We start from the raw sequence: 22,703 nt of genomic DNA, 5'->3' as shown, positions 1-22,703 counted from the left end.
CTCTTTCACTGGAATTTAACTACCTTGTCAATGGGACTCCAATTTACATTCTCCATCCTTTGGAGAATGGATTTTGGAACTCCATTCCAGGGAGTTGGCCACTTAAAAAGTTGTTTAATTTTTTTAAATGGCACTTTAAATAACCTAGATGAAATTAGGAATAATTTTTCAAAAGACATTTTTATTTTTTGATCTAATAATTTTCCTGGTAGTTTGTCAAGAGAGTTATATGTGTGCATGTTAGTTACAAATTGATTTATGTACTGGCATCAAATTAACAGAACTGGAAGCTAAAAGGCTTTTGATAATATTAAGAATATCAAAGAGGCAATATCAGAGTAAACTTCACAGTATGCTGTACGAGAACTGTATCTTAATTGGAAGGAGAAGTAGTAATGCTGTATGACAAGCTCAGTGTCCATATGCTCGTTCACATTTCTTGACCTGTGTCAAGACTCCCAAGAAAAACAACTTCGTAAGAAGCCTTATGATGTGAGCGTTTCCCCATTAACATCTCGATGGAGATTCCCAACTCAATTCACAGGCGGTATGTTACAAAAACATACTGCAGAGGATCAGGGTTTCAAACTGTGCCAACATGGTCAAAGAGTCAAATAGAGGTGTGAACTCCACACATCTCACATCCCTGACTTACCAATTCCCTGAGCCATCTAATACACATGGAAATTCTGTGTAGCTGCTTAAAAAAAAAGAAGTATTTGAATTCTCATTTCCTCTCAATTAGAATTAATCTACTTGAGTAAGTTAATAAGGTTTCATAAAATGGGATGGTTTGTGTAACTTCTAACACAATTAAATATTAATAAACTCCTGTGGGAGCAAGATCAATGGAGTACAAAACATCTTCCTGAATTTTATCTTACAACATTTCATTTTAACCAGTTATATATTTCTCTATGCTCTGTAAGAAGTTTTATACAGCAGTAGAAGAGTGACAAAACCACACAGAAAAATCTCAACATCTACAGAATAAAGAAGTGTGTGCATCTCATGCTCAATTTCAAGCATGGATTCCACTGTGGCCTAAAATAAATAACTATCACATACGCGATACATGTCCATAATCAACCTGAAATATTATATATAGTCCATCTAGACAGTGATTAACCTAAAATTCCCCTTCTCTGGCCCTATTTGCAACAAAACCAAAATGCTATAAAACCAAAAGGTAATCACCTATCTTAAATGACAATATTAAATTACCTGTATCCAGTTTCTTATATAATTCTGCCTGACCTTTTGTGAAAGAACATTTCTAGGTGTCTGGTTTTTGCTGGTCTCTTGGGTCTAGTATGAGTTTTCCCTTAATTACAGAAGAAGAATCATAAATCTGAACCTCCATTTCTAGCACGACAGCATAAGGTTGAAAATACATTCTTTTTGAGATAGAGGTGTTAGAAACACTGGTCAAAACAAACACCAGGCAATCATTCTTGAATTTCTAGCAATTTGGTGTAAAAGATAGACTATAAATAATTTTTAAATTTTTAAATTTTTTTAATGTTTACATTTTTTAAAGTTTTAAATAACTTCTTTTTAAACATTGATATGAAATATCTATGTTTAAAAAACAAAAAAAACCACAACTACAATAAAAAAAAAACCTGCAACTGAAAAATGAAAACGTTCTGGTTATCAATTTCTCAAAATATTTCAAGGAAGTCTAAATTCCTTCATTCCTTAACCCAAATATTTCATTCCCTGACCAGTTCTTTCACTGACATGTTTACAGGAAGGTTTATTTTCTTTACAGATTTCAAAATATTCATTAGAAGGAAGCACTGCAGTAAAACTTACATTGACATTCTTTGCAGCACTTGCCATCCACATACGCCAGGGCAGAGTTAAGCGGGCAGTCAGAGAGGGGGCAAATCAAAGCCTCGCACTGCACAGTACCGTTCTAGAAGAACAAAAGGTGCTTAACTGGTAGTTATATTTAGCAAGAGCAGAGATGTTCTCAAACACAGGAATTTAAAATCTATTTTTAAATGCAATGAACTCCCTAACAATACCCAAAAAGACATTTTAACGTGGTTCTTTTAATAACTACAAGAACAGAAACTATACCTTTAGAATATCATCCATGCAATCTTTCAGACATGCATGATGTGTTCTTTGAGATGATAATGATCTAAGATTTTTTTAGAGACAAATCTATTTGGAGGTAAAACATTCTGCCAATCAGCTGCAAACTGACAGATTAGTGTGAAATAACAACCTCACAGAACAATACCTTCTGATTTTTACATAAGAGGCAATACGTTTATAAAGGGTAATAATATCATAGCTGCAAGAAAAACCTGAGACAAAAATACATAATGCATTTAACACTAAATTCAAAGCATTTTAAATAGCTATCAGCCAGGTTTAATACCATGGACTGTCGTCTTCTTGTCAACCACAAAACTCTAAAAGCAAAACTAACATCCCTCCAGAAATATAAAGATCAAAATAAGACAAAGGTGCTTTGTCTCAAGCACCTTTCTCCTTAAGACTAGGCTTAAGGAGAACCATTTAGCAAATTATAGATAGCAGCAAATCAATCTAAGGTGCAGTACAGACAACAACAGCCTTTTCATTGTTTTCTAATGGCCTTCGGACTAGGTATTTAATTACTTCAAATGGAATTAATGAGTTTTAAATGAACGGACAATAACAAATATGCCATGGTTTGGTACCTGAAAGGATACTTGCAATTGCTTCTGGAGTTGTGATACCTTTGGGAATCTTCCATCCACCTAACAAATCTTCTTCATTTGTGATATAACAGAGCATGCATATGACCCTGACATTTTACTCTTTATTACTTATTGAATGTAACCAAAGGCAACTAAAGGGAATCAGGCACAAGGGATGTATTAAATCGTTTGCTAAGAAAAAGGCTGTGTTTATAGTGACAAAAAGCAGGGAATTAATTATCCAGAGAAACCATTTGCAATTCAGTGCATGGGCATAACATGACAGCTAAGTATATTGCATAGCATCTGCCTTTGGTGATATGAAATATAGGAGAGCTACACATGCTGGCACTGCTGAAACAATAGGAAAATGTATTTATTAATACTATTCCTTAGATTTAGAACAGGTTTTCTAGCACTTTGTTGTTACTACCTAGCATACACCTGGAAGTTTTCTCATTATTTGCCTCAATAAAACTGTAATCACAGGAAGCACTAGAGTTCCCGAGTCTCCACTCAAACTGTAGCCATACCGTGCAAGTGCAGTTCTTACAGCCATCTGTCCAGGATTCAAACTCTCTGTAAGTCGTGCCTTTCATTGTGCAGGTCCTTTCACAGTAGCACTGATCCAACTTGTTCATCCTCTGCTCAGCTTGGGACAACTGAAAAAAGTTCACAAAAAAGTTTTGAATTTGTAAGTGGTTTCCACATTAGTATAAACATGATTGAAACTGTCCCCCTTATCATCAAGCATGCAGATGAGAGAATACACGTAGGAAAATGTGTCAAAGATAATAAAACAATTATTGTCAAATACAATATGATTAAACCATCAGTCATTCGGAGATGGAAATTCAGAAGCAAGACACAATGCATTTCAGCTTTCTCTAAACATCAGGGAGATCATGAAACAAAGTGAGTAGGTCAAGATGGGTATGGCCCCTGATTTCTCATCTTTGTATGTAGGAACTGACCAAGAATCTTGCTCTACGTAAACTACTTGCAGATATTAGGTTATGCACAAGAGACCTGAATCTGAGTAGAGAGGCAAAATTGGAGGTAAAGCTCAAAACCAACATGTTAGCAATTGTTTCTCCACTTCAATCAAGGCATTGTTAACATTTGTGTACCAAATCAGCCAGGTAACAGCATTCCTGTAGACATCTAAAGAACTGACATTTAAAACCAGAAGACTAGTCTATGTTCACCGGCAGACATGAATGCTTTTGGTCTGATACTCTAGGGAAAAAAAAGAAGAAAATGCTGCTTTGGATTCTTAATTCCTTGTTTTGCATATATTTTGTCTGAACACGCCTTTGGCAGCTCAGGTCTAGAAAAGTCTTGGACCAGTAAGTCTTGCTGCAATAAGCACTATAAGCACAGCAACCTATTTCATTCTAGGTTTATTGACTTGTTAGCCTAATAGACAGAGCCTGAATATCTATGAGCCCTTTCCTTGCTCAGGGATTTGGATTCTGTTTACTATTAAAAAATACGATTCTATAAAAATATTAAAACACAAGAAAGCTCTCTGAACTGGGAATTTGTATGTATAGACACTAGGCACAGATAAATAAATACAAACATATGAACATACCATGCAGGGATGTTCCACACACACCCATGTGCACATCCCCACATATGCACAAATAATCTAAAAAGACAGCAATTAAAGCCTTAGACTCCTCGTTTCTCCCATGCCATGACTCCTAGTAAACATTACCTTAGCTGATGTTTTGGCTAAAATGTCTTGCAGTTCCATAATTTTCTGCACAAGTCCATGGAAGTCGTTACAAGTTGGGCATGCTAGAAAAACAAAGTATGTATATTAATTAAAAAAAACCCAGGTATTCACAATAGGTTCAATCATGTCAAAGTTGACAACCAATACACTGAAACTCAAGGTTTTAAGAAAGCTTGTAGGACAGAAAGTACGTACAAAGCACACCTTTCATTTTATGGTATAAGAATTAATAGACTTACTGCGATTAAGATCTGGGCATTGAGAAATAAATCCTTGAGGCATGACAAGTAATTGCACATCTTGCATTATGCCCTATGTGTAAGTGGAGAGGAAAAAAAAAAGGACACATTATTTTTACCTGTCAAAATTATGTTTTCCATTCACCACGTAAAACATTAAAGCCCACACAGAAAAACTGCCTGATAAAAACAAAACTTATGAATACACAGCTTCTTGCCTGGCACCAATGTAGTGATAGAAGAATAAAGAGAAAGTAAACTAGATAGATGTACAAATACAGACATACTGAATCATTTTTAAAGACATAAGATTAAATGTCAAGATGTAATTATGTGGCAAGAGTTTGGTTGTTTAGAATTCATTGTTATTTTCAGTTAGCCATTGCAGAAAAGCTTGAAAATGACCTTTAAAAGTAATTTGAAAAACAGCTGCAGTTTCAGTTACTTTGAAACACTCTTAAATAAAATGCAAATTTTTCACTAAGCTGTAACTGTCAAATAGAAGTAAAGATTAAAGAAACTTGAGTCAGGAAAAACACATTCATGCAAACCCTTTATGATATCAATGGAGATCTTTTCATAAAGCATGCAGAATACCAAGAAACTACATGTCTGTTACACAGTCACATGTTGGCAAGAACTTAGGGGAAGGGGAAGTTTAGTGTGCAATTCAACTATGCCATCTGGAAAGGGCCAGTTTCACCCAGAAGAATAGATCCCATGCTTGCAGGCAGAATTTACATGCATCCTTAGTCATTAAGATATAATTAGCAGCCACTTTGCTGGTCTCCAAAAGCAAAGGCCAAATAACAATTTCAAAGTGAGCCATCCTATCATATTCGCTCCAGATGTCCCTTTCATCCATGACTCCCTCCCTGCATCTCCAAAACTCCTTCTTAGGAGGAAAAGCAAAATAATTACAACATGCGTCAGCATGCTTATGAAGAGAATGTTTCACGAAACTAAGAACACAATGCAAACTAAATGCAAAAGTTCACATTTCATCCACATACACAGGGCATTCAATACAGATGTTGCAAAGTCAAAGAACCAGAATTTTGACCTCAAGTGAATGACGCAGGGTGACTTAGCAACCTAAGTGACCTACAGAGAAGAGTAGGTGTCACTGGAGGGCAACTAAGAGGGTACTTAAGTGCCATGCCTATCTTTCTCCCTTAACAACTACGCTATGATCTAGGACAACTGGACACTCCCCCACGCTGCACGAGGAGCTGCAGCGATTAGCTAACAGTGAAAAAATAGGTGTGCCTGAGACAGAGCTCCACATCAGGACCTCCCACAGCACGTGTTCTGGAAGTCAGGAGCAAAGAGCTCTACACCAAAAAGCTCACTGCATTAATTTCTCCTCCCTTCCTTCCTCAGCGTCATCAACTTCAAATTCATGTCAACCCAAGATACGGCATTTTCATGAAAAGGAGGAATGGCAGGTCCTCAAATAGTTGGAGGAGCTTTATTTATCATACATCAGCTGTGATACGAGCTGACTCTGCCACTCGCCAGGAATTCAGGTTCCTTCTCATTCTCCCAAAGTAACAACAGGGAGCTGTGACATCTAGCCTACCCAGGCTCCCAGATCAGGACCTCCTGACACTACATGAGAGGCTTTGCACAGGCTCCTAAAGAACCTAGTGGTTCAAATTAACACACTGCTGGATGCTAGGTACCGAGAGAAGTTACACGGTACCAGAAATCAGATAGCCAGAACTGCTCTCTCAGACTTCAGACCCTGAAGTGAAACAGGTACAAATATATCCCAGTGTGAATATGCCTACTGGCACATTGGTTTAGTGCAGCAATATTAGGTTCAAAATCAAACAGCCAAAAAAAATCTTTTTCAGAGTGACTAATGATTTTGAGTACCTTGACCCATCTGGACAATCCATTTAATCCACTCAAAGCAGCCTGATTTTCGGAAATAGCTAAGCACCTGGACCTCTCAAAATCAGATCAGTAGGAGTTGTCCTACAGTGAGTGTCTAAAAATATAGGCTCTCCAAAACACTAAGAAGTGTTGAAAGTCCTCATCTCTAAACTGATGAATCTCCTGTACAACAGTGTCATTTTCATTTTCAGATGCAGTTTGACCATTGGTACTATATTATGCTGGAGAAATCACTTAGCACAGTATATTTTGGCTATATTGATGCTCTCTTAACAGCTATCCATTTTTGTATTTCTGTTAAGCTGGTTTACATTTGTAACTGAGGCAAAATTCTCCACGTATTTTGTTTAATTTTATCTTTCTTGAAAAGAAAGAAACAAAAAAAAATACAGTTCGCTACTGGAGCATTTATTTTTCTACACCTAATGAGCTTCTTCGTAGTGACTATGATTTGGCAAAAAGAAGAACATAATCAAGTCAAAAACTGAGAAGGCACAAAAAAATAAAGGAATATTTTAAAAAAGTATTAATTATAAGCATGTAGAATAAATGAAGTGTATCTGAGATCAGTTTAAGCAATGCATTAATATTTTCTGATTTTATTCTTGGAATCAACTGTTTATTTAAGCCAGAAATATAATTTTGCAGCTTGTTTAGCAGACATCCTTTTAGCCTTCTGAAGGAAAAGGAAACACATATTGAACTGAAAAATAAAAACGAAGTCATGCTTCAGTTTTCAAATCTGAGTGCCCCACTGGACTTCATACACAACAAGGATATAAACTAGCATTTAAGTATAGCAAACAGTATTTCAACACCCAAAAACTGATTTTAGCACAAAAGCACAGAACTTGCTGTGAAAACCATAGTCGAAGTGTTTTATGCTGAAAAAAGATTTAGCAGGCTGTATTTTAAAAAGTGATTGGGTCTGTGATCAACATCATCAATTCTGTTTTGCAGCTCAAGTAAAAAGATGCCTACCGGGTGGAAAATGGGACTGCAGTGTGGAAGGCATCCACAGAGATGCCATCATTTGTTAAAGCAGCTCCAGAGAAGACTGAGGCCAAACCACAGATAGTGGCTTTGACCAATGAGTGCTACCTAATGGACTCAGAGGAATCAAAATTTACACTCCAGTTCAACACAGCGTTTACTTTTTCAATCTTGCTATACACCAGGTGCTTGCTATATATACATGTTACAGCAGAAGCAGTAAGAAAAAGCACATACAAATATTCTTCCTCTGGGGGAAAAAACATTCCCTTCATTGATGCTAGTCATCTCATTCATTTCTGAGCCAAGATACTGTGATGAAATCTAAATCCTACCGAGAACTCCAATGAACTTGGAGTTCTGTAGTGTTCTGTGACACACAAAAAATGCATCCAGCTATGAAACAGACAATAATCTGACCATTTATTTCCTGAAATTCTGTTGCATTTGGCCATTTACCTTTCCCTGTCTTGGGCTGCTGTTGGCTGTGTCATTTAGCGCATCTGGCTCTGCAACTTTATTTAGTGAAGTCCAGTTTGATGGAAACACAGCTCACTGCATCAGATATGCTGATACACAACACACCACGGCCCTAAGAACTGTGTTATGATTACAGAAGCACAGACTGGTTGAGGTTGCAAGGCACCTCCTGAGATCACCTACTCCAACTCCCCTGCTCAAGCAGGATCAGCCACAGCAGGTTGCCCAGGACTGTGTCTGAATGGCTTTTGAGTATCTCCATAGTAGTCTTACTCTGACCAACCTCACAGTAGAACTGTTTTCTTATGTTCAGATGGAATTTCAGGTGTTTCAGTTTTTGCCCATTGCTTCTTGGTCTGTCAGTGGGCATTACTGAGAAGAGTCTGGATCCCTCATCTTCATTCCCCCCACACATTCAGGTATTTATACACATTGATGAGATTTCCCCTGAGCCTTCTCTTCTCTAGGCTGAACAATCCCAGCTCGCTCAGCCTCTTCTCGTATGAAAGATGCTCCAGTCCCTCAATCATTTTTATTTAAGTTCACTCTTTTCCTTTCAGGGAATGCATACCTTAAAATAACCATGTGCATTATTCCTCTGTCCCAGCCAAAAGGTTGTACCCAAAGGTAAGTCCATGAAGGGCTTCTCCACAACTCTTTCATAAATTCTGGAAAGGAAGGGAAAAATAAAGTCCCAAGTTGTTATCATTCCATTTACTCAGAGCTGGAATGTTCCAAATGTGACAACTTCTTATGAAACAACACTCTTTACTTACTTATTGCAGTCCACATGTAAAATCAAGTGAGAGGCACTGATTGCTAAGGAAAGCCTGTGCCATTTATCATCTGCCAAAATGTATGGGAATACTTCTGTGTGGGAGCGATGACTGCCTGAACGATAATGCAACCTGATTTCATTTCGATGACCACTGCTTTCCAGCTCCAGGTACCTGTACCATAAATGCACCATCATGTCATGAACCATTCTTACTAGCACAGCAACATTTTACATAACACAACTTCTCGTTATCATGCAGGAACTATTTAAAAGAGGGGGAAAGACAAGCAAGGAGATACAAAGACAAAAGTAGACACTATCCAGATTTGCACTGCATCCTTCTTCTCAATAACACATAATAGCAGGTTCCAACTTTCATGTAAGTACACAAGATCCCAAGCCAATTATTTTTTTTCCTCTAGCAACACTATTTTCCATAACATGATCTGATTGGAAATATAATTACCCTATTATGAATATTTGCCTCATAACCTGAAAGCACAGTAAGGATACTCTGAAGGCATGAATGCACAAAAGACAACACCAAGTTTTGCAATAGGGACATCGTTAGCCATTACCAGCCAGGGAAGTAAGCAAGAACTGAGACTGGACACTGCTTTGTTTGCTTTCGGATGTACTGTTAACATCTCCTTTCATTTTTCATAATGCAATTTCTCCAAAGAAAGACAAAATCAAGAAGTGCTAACTCTTCAGGACAATTTACATATGTGTACATATTTACTTTGTTAAATAAGTATGTGTATTTGCGGGGTGTGTGTATATACATACACATGTATGTATATGTATGCACATATATGTACGTATGTATATACATGGTAAAAAAACAGCATTGCAGCTGTACCAACGTAAATGCACCATACACCAGATTTGCAGATTGCAAACACAAGCTTTGCTGGTGAAATTCCAGCAGATCAATTTAAAAAGCACCCCATAACCAAACTTCGTACTTAGTCAGACAGGCCTGTTTCTTGCCTATCGGACCTCTTCTGGGAACAAGCTTGACACACCATTTGTCTTCTAAGTACTAAGTTTCTCATTTTAAAGTCCCCCCCTAAAATGCTTTTTAAAACAGGAAAGAAAAACAGAAATGGAGATTCTCTAATAATCATATGCAACCTACACCTAAAGAGCAAGGAAAATAATATAGTATGTGGGAAGACACACAACAACTGGGAGAATGGACAATTCATTTTTATCTATTTTTGCTGTTACATCTGCAACTAGGCATGACAGTGGTTTGTAATCTGAGTGTACCCATGTTTTAGGGTGATGTCGTTTATTTTAACAGGCTATCTATATTAAAGAACAGACAAGACAATGATTGCAGTTTTCAAGAGTGAAGATGAGACCAAGTCAAAACCATCCTGTACAATCATTATCCCTAGGAGGAGGTTGGGCTCACTGCACGTCTCCTTCCTTCAGGGTGTTTCATGGTGGAACATTCCACTTTTCCATATTTGCTTAACTGCCTGGACTTACACAGCTCTGGCTCAGTCTCGTGAGCTTCAGAAGACAGGACAAGCCTCAGCACAGAGGCTTCTCGTGCTGTCTGTGAGGCTGTAACAAAGCACACACTTGGGTACACACTTTCCAAAGGTTTGGAAGAGTCTTTGAGGAAGTAAGCTAAGCATTAACAAATACATCTGGATTTTAAAAACTCATTTCTAGTGACAAAAATACTCTAAACTTCTCTGTATGCTCAGGATTTCTAATCTTTTGAGAGAGAAAAGAGGGTGATCTTGTTTCCTGAAGGACTTACTCCCAAAGGAAACAATAACTGCATTGTACTGCAGTCTCCTCCTAACCAAGAAACTCAATATTGAAAAGTTCCAGGGGAACCTCATCAGCTGAATCACTGGTTTCTTGTCCACACCATCCCAGCCCAACCCACCCATCACAGGGAGAGCATCAGCCAAAGAATTCGCATTGCTAACATCACTACTGCTTCTCCCAACAGCTCCAAGGCACTTGTCTATGCTGTGAAAAACAAAAGGCTCTAAGTAAAAAATAAACCGCAATGAGAAACACAGTACAACAGGAGAACCTGCTTCCCCCTTTACTAATGTCCATGACCTCTGTGGTTGTTTAATCAATACCAGCCTACCTGATTTTAACCCCCCAAAAACCACACACGCTTTGGTCAAATGGATTTAACTTAGTAGAGAGATGATACGTGCTTAGGTTTACTATGTTTGACATACGGAGAAGAAAATATCAACCTGAAAAAAGGTTGTTACATCTCCGCAGATCACTCTGTGCACGCACAATCATTGCAAAGGCAACAGCCAAGGCCACCGTAAGATCAGTCACTCTACTTGGAAACCAGCCAGACAGCGATCCCTTATTTACTGACTAAGGCTGAGCCTATTTTCATAAGAGGAAGAAATTTGTCTCAAATGCCCCAGAGGAATTTGAGACAGAAGAAAAGCAATGTTTTCTCTGCTGCCCAGCACTGATCCATCATAACTGCTGGATAAGAGTTGAGAGTCAGCAGATCTGCTCAGCTGCGGAGCTGCTACCACCCGTCCCAGCGAAGGGCACGAGCCTGAGCAGGACCTGCTCTTCAGGCTGCGACAGACCAGCACAGCGGAGACTGTGGGAGTAGAAGTCAGGACGTACAGCAAAAAGCTGGAGATTTAGGAGATGAAACACCAGGTGGTCCTGGTGTATGCAGTAGCAGTCTTTGCGAGAGGGAATGCCAAGTCTTTGGTGGCTCACTCGCTCATTTGGCATCCCTGCTCACATAGCAAACACACTGTAGCTGCCCACTCTTACTCCAGGCAACTAATAAAAATCGACTTCGATTTACAGCATGTAGACAAATATTTTAGAAGCTAAAGGCAAGATATCATGTCTGCTGCTTATGAATTTATTACAGGGTGGGGGTTTTTTTAAACTTTTACTAGTCACATTTATAGGTATAGTGTTAAAAGAGTTCTTCATGGCTCGTTGATCTACACTAAGAAGAAAAGGAAAATCAATAAAATTAAAGAGGAGTATGTACTTAAGAAAAAAATTAAAATCCTTATCTCCATTACTTATAAAAATCTTTATCTGAAGATTTTTGATACAAAAGTTCTGGCTTTTTTGTTAGGTATAATTACATAAAACATTAAAAAAAAAAAAAAGATCCTACTCAGTAGACCCTATTCATTGCAAACTACGGCTACAATAGCAGTAAGCAATTCTGCTGGATGTAGATTATGAAGATGTAAAAGCAATTCACGCCACACAGCCACCACATTCAGCAACGCGTTATTTGCTATTTTCCATGGTATGATGACTGGGCAGTCAGGAGTGTGAGCCTTATTTTTCTATTTCGAAGTAACACTTAAAGTGTTCTGAAACATTAACTAGTTTTTACCGCTTGGTGCATCCCCTAGAACAATATGGCATCAAAATATACCCAGATGGGTTCTAAATGCCAAGTGGCAACTGCACTATATCTGTAAAAACCTAGTCCCCACCTCTCACTTACACTACTGCTTGGCCTTACTGGCTTTGCCCTTTTCCCTGACTACCTAGAGCTATACCTAGGCAAGAGATGACTGGCAGTTTTGACAGGGAGTGATAAAGAAAGAAAATCGTCTTTACTTTTCTGGATAAGTTGGTAGCACTTAGTGCAAGTGCACAGTGGGCAGGAAAGCCACCAATTCAGTTTCTGTCCCTTTCTTTTGCTGAATACAGTTTTAGAGCCAGACAAGAATTTTCTGACATAGGATATTTTTGTTCAAAAGTGATGATCCATTCATTAAAACCAAATCTTTTGATAGAAACAAATATTCTCGCAGCTAGGCTTGTGGGGTCCAGGATGAAATGCTTGTTAAAATGAGAGACAGAGAGAGCAAATCTAAGACTCTCTGAAAGACCTTCTCAAATACTCTTTAATGCCGCAGTTATTACCCATTTGAAAGCAGAGATCCCAAGTGAAGAGAGGTCAAAATCAGAAGAGGGTATTTCCCATATCAAAACAGAGTGCACAAACAATGGGACAGTAAAACCAGTCTCCCAGGTCAACCTGATTTGGCTCTTCCATTACGCAGAATTCATCAGTGAAAAAGAGTAAGTCAGGTACAAGAGCAATCTAAATTCAGTAAGTTGATTTCAAGTTCTATGCCTATACTAATAAATAAAGCCAGCAAGGCCCATTCCCTTGCCCTGAAGACAAATATTAACAGTGGTGCTCCACTACAACTCACACCCATACGGGTGCTCTCTCCCGCTTTTTTCCTGAAATGGGTGGTTTTTTCCATGCTGCCTGTTGGGAACAGTCCCTGGCTAACGCTACTCCACAAACCCTGCCATCATCTGCAAGGGTGCTAACTGCAGGAAACAAAAGCATGCCAAGGAAGATGCTAACAATTATGCAGAATGGACAACAGCAGGCCAGTGCTCCAGCCTGGGCCCTGTTTGGTTTACTAGCCTAGCCCTGGCCAGGCACTGCCAACAAAGGTTTTTACTGCATCAAGTGGGGAAAACAAAAGAGAATGACACTCCTCAGGACACTTGTCTCAGATGGAAAAGAACCAAGTTCAAGTCCCTGCTCCAAATCAGGCAAAGCAGAGATTAATGGTGTGAGAAAAATGCCTCTGAAGTACCACAGCCAGCGAGCTACTGATCATTCTGGCATTTATATCTCTTCTGCTGTTTATTTTCTTCTACCACAAAAAAGGTCAACCATTTCAGCTTTGTTCTAGCACAACGACTGCTCATTGCACTGGATAGCTATGGAGGACATCTGGAGAGGAGGAAGGTGCATTCCTGATGTGCACAGGGGACGGAGCCCCATGCTGGGACATGCAGCGAGGAACACCCTCCACATCAGGATGTTCATGGGAGAGAACAGCCAGGCGACAGATGACTGGAAGGGCAGAGAGACACCATGTCTGTACCCGACTCAAACTAGTAAAGCATGTGGGAGAAAAATATGTGTCAATAAGATCTTGTTTCTATCAACATCTTGCAGCCCCTCATCTGACTTCAATGGGGCTGCTGTGATCTGGAAGACTTCGCTGGCTTTGAAGGCAAGAACTTGCCTCTCACCTGAGAGATCTCTCTGCTCACCTCCCAGACTTTAAGCTCAGCTATGCCCCTAAATCAGGATAGCAAAATCTTGCCTTCCCCACCTGCAGAGTCTGCATAGCTTCTGCTGAGCTTAGCACTATGATCCAAGAGCGCTGGTCATGACAGGAGCAAGATATCCTGGACCCTCTAATGTTACTGCTGATGACAAGGCAAGGCTTCCAGCCAGCCTTCCCGCAGCACTTGTGGGAGCTCAGCAGGAGCCAGAAGCAAGAGCTGAGGTCCCACCAAGCTCCCGGAAGCACTCCAAGAAGAGCTATTCACCCAAAAGGTTCTGGCTTGGCCTTGCAAAAATTCAAACCTGGTATTATGGCACATTGTCCATGTTGTCCCTGTTCGAGCTGGGAATGTGAAATCAAATTCCCAAACCAGGAAATACTTTTTGAAACCCAATTCTTGCCTTTGAGCAATTGCTCTCATGCCTCCCATCTCTCTCACTAACCCCATTTATCAATACATTTATTCCCATTTTGTTCTCACTATCACACAGCCCTGCTAATACCAATCTTGCCTATCTGAAGCTTCCTTTTCTGCTAAAAATCAAGGAGGGAAGAAACTTTCCCAGATCAAACACTGTAAAAACAAATGGCATAAACCATCTGTCTCACTCTCTTTCTTGACAAAGTTTCTCTACGGAGAGAAAGAGGACCACAAATACAATAAACAACTTTCAGATATATATATTAGTAAAAGCAAAAACCAGTTTCAGCCTAACTCTTCCCATTTCTTACCCTAACAGAATCCAGATTTCTTTGTTATTTATTTGTTATTAGAAACACTTTCAAGCAATACTAGAAGAATAACGATATCTGTCAAAACTCATATTTCAACTATTTCAGTGGTGGTTTTCAGTGTCATAGGCAGGGACGAATCTTTTGTCCCTTATTCAGGTAGGTCTGCCACTAGTCTCAACTCAAACTCCGGGCTCATATGAGCATTTTGTAACAAGTTCTCAACCAAATCACCCTGGATCAGTCGGCACTGCGATGATTTACATCAGAAGACAGGTTAACCCAACTTGATTTAACAGAAGTTGGTGGTTCCACCAGGAAGGTGGTTTTAAGGTAGGTGCATTACAAGAATTTACATCCTATTGGCAATTTTTTTTTCTTTTTTTCTTTTGTTTTGGTCACAAAGTGTAAACTAAACTGAAGCAAAAAAATCCAGGCAATAGTGACAAGGCATCATCAATTTAATAGGATCCCTTATAACCAACACTTAAAGAAACAGGTCACTCCCAACGTTATGAAGACATTAAACTGAGTATAACACAAAATGGCTGCTTTACAAATATTTCCCTCCAACCACACACTCAGGGATAGAAGTTAATCTCCCAAACCAACAGAAACAAGGAACCTTTCTCTTTTGCGGCAGAGGCAAGAGCCCAGCCAAACAGTCAGTGGAGAGAAGCCTTTGTCCCACAGAATCTTCTCACGCACTAGAAAAGCAGTGAATCAATGTAAGAAAAGACCTTTTTTTTGACACCTTTGATGAAACATTCAAACTGCATCAAAAGAAAAGGCGGCTGACACCAGAGGAGATTTAAATCGCTAGAGGAAGTCAATTCAAAAGCAATTGATTGTTACAAACAAATTTAAGAAGGTTCGTAATTATTGTCAGAATAGTAAGAAACAGCAACTAAGATTTACTACCAAAAAAAAAAAATACAGAACATTACAACTCTCCACTCTGCCAGCAAAGAATAGCACAAAGTGGTTTAAAAAGCAGAAACAAGCTACTACTACTTTTGGCACAGGGAAGAGCCACATACAGCTTTAATGCTTGAAAATGAATCCCATGTTATTCTTACCTAATATCTACTCTGCAAGTTATTGATGGGGAGGGGGATAGCACCCCTCAAACAAAACCAACATAACTCTCCAGCATTGGCTTAAGTTGTAAATATTTAAAGTTATTCTCAGTGTAATGTGTTTGCAGCAGATTTTGTGGTGTTGGAGAGAAGAGGAGACTTCACACTGCAGTCCAGAAATACAGATACTCATACATCAAAAGCAGGGAGCATACGGTTCCACCTCTATTTTAATACAATGGTCAAATGGTAGAACAAAAGTCATGCATTGGGAGTTCACCGCTGACAACTTATCTCCTCGTACAGCTAAATCTGTAAGAAAGAGAAATTGTCGCAGATAATTTCCTCTTAGACACCAAAAGAGGTCTGAAACTGCTGTACAGTACAGCCCATTTGACAGCAGATAATCACAAGACACCAACAGCTGTGAAAACAAACGCTAAGTAAGGCAGAAATGGAATAAATTAGTAGAGATACACAATTAAGTGTAAGGAATGCCTGTCCACAATATTATATTGATTTCAGTGCTCCATTTCAGGATATAAAAAGCATTAACCGAAGGAAAGAATGCTTAAACTACAATCCAGCGACTTTATCCTTTATGGGTCCTAATACACAGTATCTCAAGAGATATGAATGTAACGTTAGTTGCATAAAGCCACCTAACCATGAAGAGAGGAAAAAGCTTTATTACATCACTCCACTGCTGCCAATTAAATGAAAATATATGAGACCTAACATATATTATAACACCATCGCAGATTAGAATTAGATGATTAAAATCATCTCTCTGCTTGATTCTTCCATCAAGAGGAAGCTGAGCCAAATTCAGAAGTGAAATGAGGAGCATAATACAGCTTGAACTGAAGGCTGAGAGCAAGTACACAGCAATCAGCGTTTAACAATGCTTCCACTCAGACTTAAGGCATCACTTCATTAACATCATTCAAAATATTTACCTTGTTATCGTAAAGTACAATGCATTTTAGGCAGGGCACTCCATGTGCTCAAGGTGATCCTCCTAAGTTAAGAAAACGTTTGTAACTTCTACCTTTCAGATATATGCCATACATAAATCTGTATTCAGCTGCCCGAATCGTTCATCTGAATGATTACTGATGTGCAATTTGGATTCCCTGACACCAAAAGAGTTTTCTTGAAAGTATCACTTCCAAGCTGTACCCAAAACTACCACTGCCTGAACTCCTTGGCTGCTCTAGTCAGTGGGGAAAAAAGCAATCTCTGTGGAAGAGTATGAGCAAATCAAAAAGGGATAGTTACAGGTATCGTTTCAGATTCTTTCACTTCAAGATCAATTTTTAAAGATTTGAATATATTAAATACTAGAGAAAAGCATAATCATTATAAAAGGGGAAGACAGCTTTGATATTAACTAGGAAAAGAAAAATAAAAGCGTGTAATAGAGAGAAAAAGATTACTATATCTGCAGAAAATCCTTTCAGGAGCTACTTTTTGTGGTGACAGCAACAGCCCAGCCTCAGCGAATGTCCAAGCCTCAGATTTACATGGAGAACTTCTGCATCTATCTGATAGCCCAGGGACAGCATTCACCACATGATGTTAGAGGGGAAACTTTGGGAGAGCAGTCCTGTCAACTTCTTAAGACTCAAAGCCTTAAGTAGTTGCATGACTGTGTCTCAGTGGAAGTATTCATCTTTTATGTTCCTCAAAAGAGAACCAGCAAAAAAGAAAAAAAAAAAAAATCCATAAAACTAGACAACACAGACTGAATCAGTAAACTCTGAATCATGTAAACTATTTTAAATATATAGTTTTAAAGAAAATTATAACATTAAAAAAGTAACTGCAATTTAGGAAATGTCCTCAATTGTTGTAAATTAGCATATTTGCACCGAAGTCCCTAGACCTATGCAAAGACAGGATGAGTTTTTACTCTATTTTCAAAAACACCTAAAATATTTCCCAAGCCACTGAATAAGTGAACATACCTTTTTCCACTTTTTCAACAAACATTTTGATTTTCTTGTACCCTAGAAATTCTTTTCATCTAGAACCCTTAGTTGTTAAGAAACTTCTGTAAAATAAAACTTATGCAAAGTTACTTGTGTGATGACTGATTATATCCTTCAGCTACTGCCACCTCCAGCCTTCCTCACCACCATTCCACTCCTCACTGCAGAAAAGTAAGAGCTAGTACTGACTTCTGTAAATTAAGAATATAGCCAGGTGTGATTCTACCCCACAAGGCAGCAGTTCAATACTAGCACAACTTTTTTGACATCAGAGGAGCTACAAGGCTAAAGCTGGTGCAAAGGAGTGGAGTCAGGTCTGGTGTTGCTACTTCTCCTACCAACTATGATGACTGCTGTGACAGAGAGTTCGCAAGAAGTTGTTTAGGAACTAAAGGACTGTTACAGACAAGTCCCTGGTCAGAAGTGGGCAAGGTCAGAGAGATAGAAATCCAGCACTGAAGAAGCAGTTATTTAATGTAACCCATCCAAATGCTTCCTTTTAACTTCTACATTCTCTTGTCTTTATTGTCATTCGTCACAAAAGAAAATGAAAACCATAAGAAATATTATATGAGACTCAGAGATGGTAGCCTAATTCCAGTATTATCCACACCTACGTCAGCCCTCATTTTAGCACAATTAAATTGAACAAACACTACTATGGCACACAGACATCCTTCCGTACATCCTAGCACAGAATAGACCAGAATGTGTTTATTAAAAGCTTAAGGGCACATCTAATTTAATAGCCACAAGTTCTTTCTGGCCATACTTTTGTTGAGACTGATTTTACATCTGCTGAAGATAATGACTATTTTCCCTGACTGTAAGGGGATCAGATTAGGCCTAACGTTTTTAAAACAAATTCTTCAAGTTTCTTTTTAAATAGATTACCTAATATTCTCCCAAAGAAAGTGATGAAATATTCACAAGTAGATTGCTCTTTCGCTGCTTCATCCAAAGCTGACCTGATGAGTGACTCTATTTGCCTAAATAACCAGAAGGCTTTTTTCCTTCCTCTTTAATTGTCCAAAGGCTTACAAGGAGACACCAAAACCAAACTTAAAGCATACATCCCTGTAGAAAAATTGTAAACACTAGGCATCACTTAAGAGGACATAGTAAGATAAAGAGGTCACACTGGCTAAAATGGTGGTAGGAGTTTTTTTCAGCAAGGCGTGAACTGGGTATTATCTTCATTTTTCATACCTCTAACATTGTAACATTGGAATAAGAGTACTAGAAGTTTCCACAGTTGAGAAAAAGGGCCTCAAAAATTCTCAGCAATGCCACTAAGTTATGCATCCACAGTTAAAATACCTACACACATAATGCAAACCTTCTGATTTCAGCTAGAAACCTTGACAAATGCTTTCCATTGCAGTTAGACAGTTCCGATTCCAATATGCAGACAAAAAGAAGATGTAACAATATGTTACATGAAAATGTAACAATAAAACCTGCAAATATTTAAGGTATGAGAGAAATTTCTTGAAAAAGTATAAATGTTATCAATATATTGTTAAAAATCTAATCACCCATCCCTAAAAATATACCAGTATAAAATAATAGGATTGTCGGCGTCCTGTTTGTCACCCTTTTACAACCATATTTTATATGGGCATAGGCAGATGACATGGATGAACCAGATCCAAATGAGATAAGCAGCATTATGTTTGTATGGCCACGCGACCTGGACGCCAGCACTGCTCTAACCTTTCCTTTTCTTTGTTATGGCTGGATAGAATCAATTTAATGCATTCTTGTTCCCATAAGACCAACAGCAGCTCTACTTGCCTAGCCTTATTCACTTCAAGAATTAATTATTTTCCCAAACAGTATCTCAAATTCTTCTGCAACCCCTCAATGAAAGTTCATTACACGTTATTTTTTGTACTTTTATCACTCTTTATGTTCACTAAGTGGCAGTGTTTTCTCCCACCTGGCCACTCACCAAGTTAATGTTTGTTAAGTTTTGCTCAGTTATACACTACACATTTTTTTGATCTTCTATAGCATGTCTCTTTCTTCATGCCATTCCTGAGGCCAGGAAAGGTTTTCTAGCAAACATTGCCTCCCTTCAGAAAGGCTATGCTTATTCTCTTTTCCAGAGTCTGAGAGTTTCACATTGGTGACCTTTTTGCCCACCTTTGCAACTATTTTGGCACATGAAAGTTTCATCTCTCATTTTGAAATTGCAAATATAGTTGCGTTAGCCCTATCAGTAGCCCAACCAATCCATGTTCTTCCTACAAATGTAGAAACAAGCTTTGTCAGGGCACAGTTGGCCCTGCAGACCTACTGTCTTATTTGAGACAGAATAAACTTTTCCATCTGGTATGATTTGCACATATGGTGGTACACTCTGTGTTCGAAACTCAATAATCACAGCTGCCCAGTGCTGTCCCTTGCACAGTGCTCACTCCTGCAGATGAGAAGTAGGTAACAGTTAACAGAGAAGCCCCTTGGCTCTTCTATAATATAACATCAGTAAATGTCATCCAGGAGGCATTCAAACACCCCCTTGCAACATTTAAAGATGCTTTTATAAACTTAGTATAATGATCCTTGAGAATGTTCTCCCTTTTTTTCTTCTTCTTCTTGGTTTTTTTTGTTGTTGTTTTGTGTTTTTTTTAAATAGGTGAATTGCAGAAGATGGGGCCTCTAGGAAATAGAATAAAAGTAGAATTGGACAATCTTCCAGCACAAAATAATTGACACCATGCCTGCTAATGAAAACTTGTACACTCGTGAAAAAGAAACAGATATTTTGCTTTGCCTGAACACCTCTCTTTACCTTATCTTTTTTTTCTCTATTTTGTAGTGCGACTATCAAGAAAGAATTATGGGATTGTACACAGGAAAATAAAAAGGACTATGAACCTAAAGCAGAGATCATCTGCTGCTTGTGCTAATGACTGCTTAGAAAGTGCACATTTCAAAACTCCTTTTTATTCTGTCACAGAATCATAGGGCAGTTATCTTTAATAGCCATTACTCAGACAGATATATAAAGAATATCTTATTTCTCTAGCAGTTGTTATCCTATCAAAAGAATAATCCTTAAATACTCTATGTCATTCACATAGTTTTTTCAAGGCTGACAACATTTTGAGTAAAGTACTCTGCCATTCATGGGAGGTGTAAGCCCATAACTGGAGGATTTTTTTGCTTTTTTTAAACTGCTTGCAATGTTAAAAACCAACTGGTGAAGAGGTGGACATACCGGGCCAGGCTTTGTGAATCAGTGTAGCTATACTGACATGACAGTTTTACACCAGCTGAGCATCTGGTCCTTATGGTTATGAACAACAAGAGAGAACTGGCTTTTCAAGCCCTTCGTGGCAAGAGACATTTAAAGAGTAACAGCTGTTCCACTTTCCCTTGGCTGATTTGGACTTGTGATTTTTTATGAATCTGCACAATATGCCTACCCAAACACTATAAACATTTGCAAATGACCTGCTACACAACAATTTTGCCCTAATTTATGTTCAAATTTTGACTGCATAAATACATCTACTTTCATTAACTAGCATACAGGTAGCAGTACTTACCTGTGATCTAAATGATGAATAGAGAGAATAACCCCTGAATTCAAATGGGCTTGTTTTAAGGTCACCAGGATTGTGAATTCATATTTATTTCTTAACTTCTGAAAAAAGATTTCAGCTGTTTCTGGAGATGCCTTTACACTTCTTGAAGCATCTAAAAAAAAAAACAAACCGTAACAGAAAAACTCTCAGTATAAAATCTTGTTTTACTTTACATCCTCAACAAAACTACAAGCTACTTCTGAGGAGCACAACTGAACAGACGGGCAAAAGCAGGGACCAAAGTATTTTAAACACCGGCTTTTACATGCAATGTGAGCCATCTCAAGGAAAGAATACATTTTCTAGGACACCCATTCTATTCGGGCGTGGGGGGGTGTGTTTTGTTTTTACGACAGGGTCATAACTCTTCTACTTTCTCCATGGATGGCCAGATGGTACCTTTAATATCTCATCCAAAATATGGACTCACTAGCAGTGAAGCACAGAGTGACAACACTGGATATGAGCCTAAGCTGTGAAGCGCGACCTGAGTAACTTTTTAATGACTTCTACAAAAATGTTATGCTTAATAGCTATGCACAATTAATGTAAAAAAAAAAAAAAAAAACCCACCACAAAGAGCAGCATCTCTTTAGGGACAATTTACTCAGCTTTAAGTAATAGTTATAAATAAACTTGAAAACTCACCATCTTTAAAAATATATTGTTGCTAATTAATCACTATATACTCCAGTTGTGCAGTATGTTGCTGCTGCTTCTTTCACAGGATGTCGTGAACATTTGTTAGAGTAATTGCACACACACAATGAAGATTTTGCTTTTAAAAACCTACACACAATCAAGACTGAAGCAATGTTTCTGCTGAATTTGCATGGAACATGCACAGAAAATAAAAAGGCCCAACCCTAAGCCCTCTAGAGAGATAATTTACAAAATAAGATGTCAAATGCTAGAAAAACAATTCCCAAGGTTTTCCATAATACATTATACTAGAAAAAAATTAATATATATTTTTAATGCACCAAATCAATTCATTAGTGTGTGTAATCAACTGTGTAAGAACTAAATCATTTCACAAGCTTCTTGTCATTGCAATTTGACCATCCTGCTCTAATTCCGGGACACTAATTCAGGGACAGCAACAGCAGCAGAGAGCTAACTGCAATAGAAACTGTGATTTCTTTTGACAGCGCTGGAGCTGATCTCTCAAGTAAGCTTACACTGCTGTTTTTAAAAACATTCTTTAAGCTGCACCTATGAAGATGCTACTCTGTATTAACAGCAAACAGTTTATTGTGGTTTATGGACCAGGAATATTTTGTAATATGTGTTTAAGAAATGCAACAACCTGTACAACCCTGAAGTCCTAACCAAGCTCCTGCACAGTGTCACACCAGGCTGAAT

General features: G+C 38.4%; 1 protein-coding gene across 1 annotated transcript in view; it reads right to left on the bottom strand.

Moving 5' to 3' along the window:
• Positions 1 to 21,446, bottom strand: part of NELL2 (NEL-like 2 (chicken)) — a 132,310-nt gene extending 110,864 nt beyond the window's left edge. Inside the window, exons 1-7 of the mRNA XM_009327600.1 lie at positions 21,300 to 21,446; positions 8,834 to 9,007; positions 8,629 to 8,725; positions 4,683 to 4,755; positions 4,423 to 4,505; positions 3,233 to 3,361; positions 1,819 to 1,921 (exon numbers count right to left, since the gene is read on the bottom strand). Of these exons, the coding sequence (XP_009325875.1) occupies positions 1,819 to 1,921; positions 3,233 to 3,361; positions 4,423 to 4,505; positions 4,683 to 4,755; positions 8,629 to 8,694 (454 nt within the window). The 5' untranslated portion in view covers positions 8,695 to 8,725; positions 8,834 to 9,007; positions 21,300 to 21,446. The remainder of the gene's footprint in view (positions 1 to 1,818; positions 1,922 to 3,232; positions 3,362 to 4,422; positions 4,506 to 4,682; positions 4,756 to 8,628; positions 8,726 to 8,833; positions 9,008 to 21,299) is intronic.
• Between the last annotated feature and the right edge of the window lie 1,257 nt (positions 21,447 to 22,703).

The sequence above is a fragment of the Pygoscelis adeliae genome, unplaced genomic scaffold, assembly GCF_000699105.1.
Source record: "Pygoscelis adeliae isolate BGI_AS28 unplaced genomic scaffold, ASM69910v1 Scaffold113, whole genome shotgun sequence".
Taxonomy (NCBI): domain Eukaryota; kingdom Metazoa; phylum Chordata; class Aves; order Sphenisciformes; family Spheniscidae; genus Pygoscelis; species Pygoscelis adeliae.
This window is presented reverse-complemented; position numbering and strand designations above follow the sequence as displayed.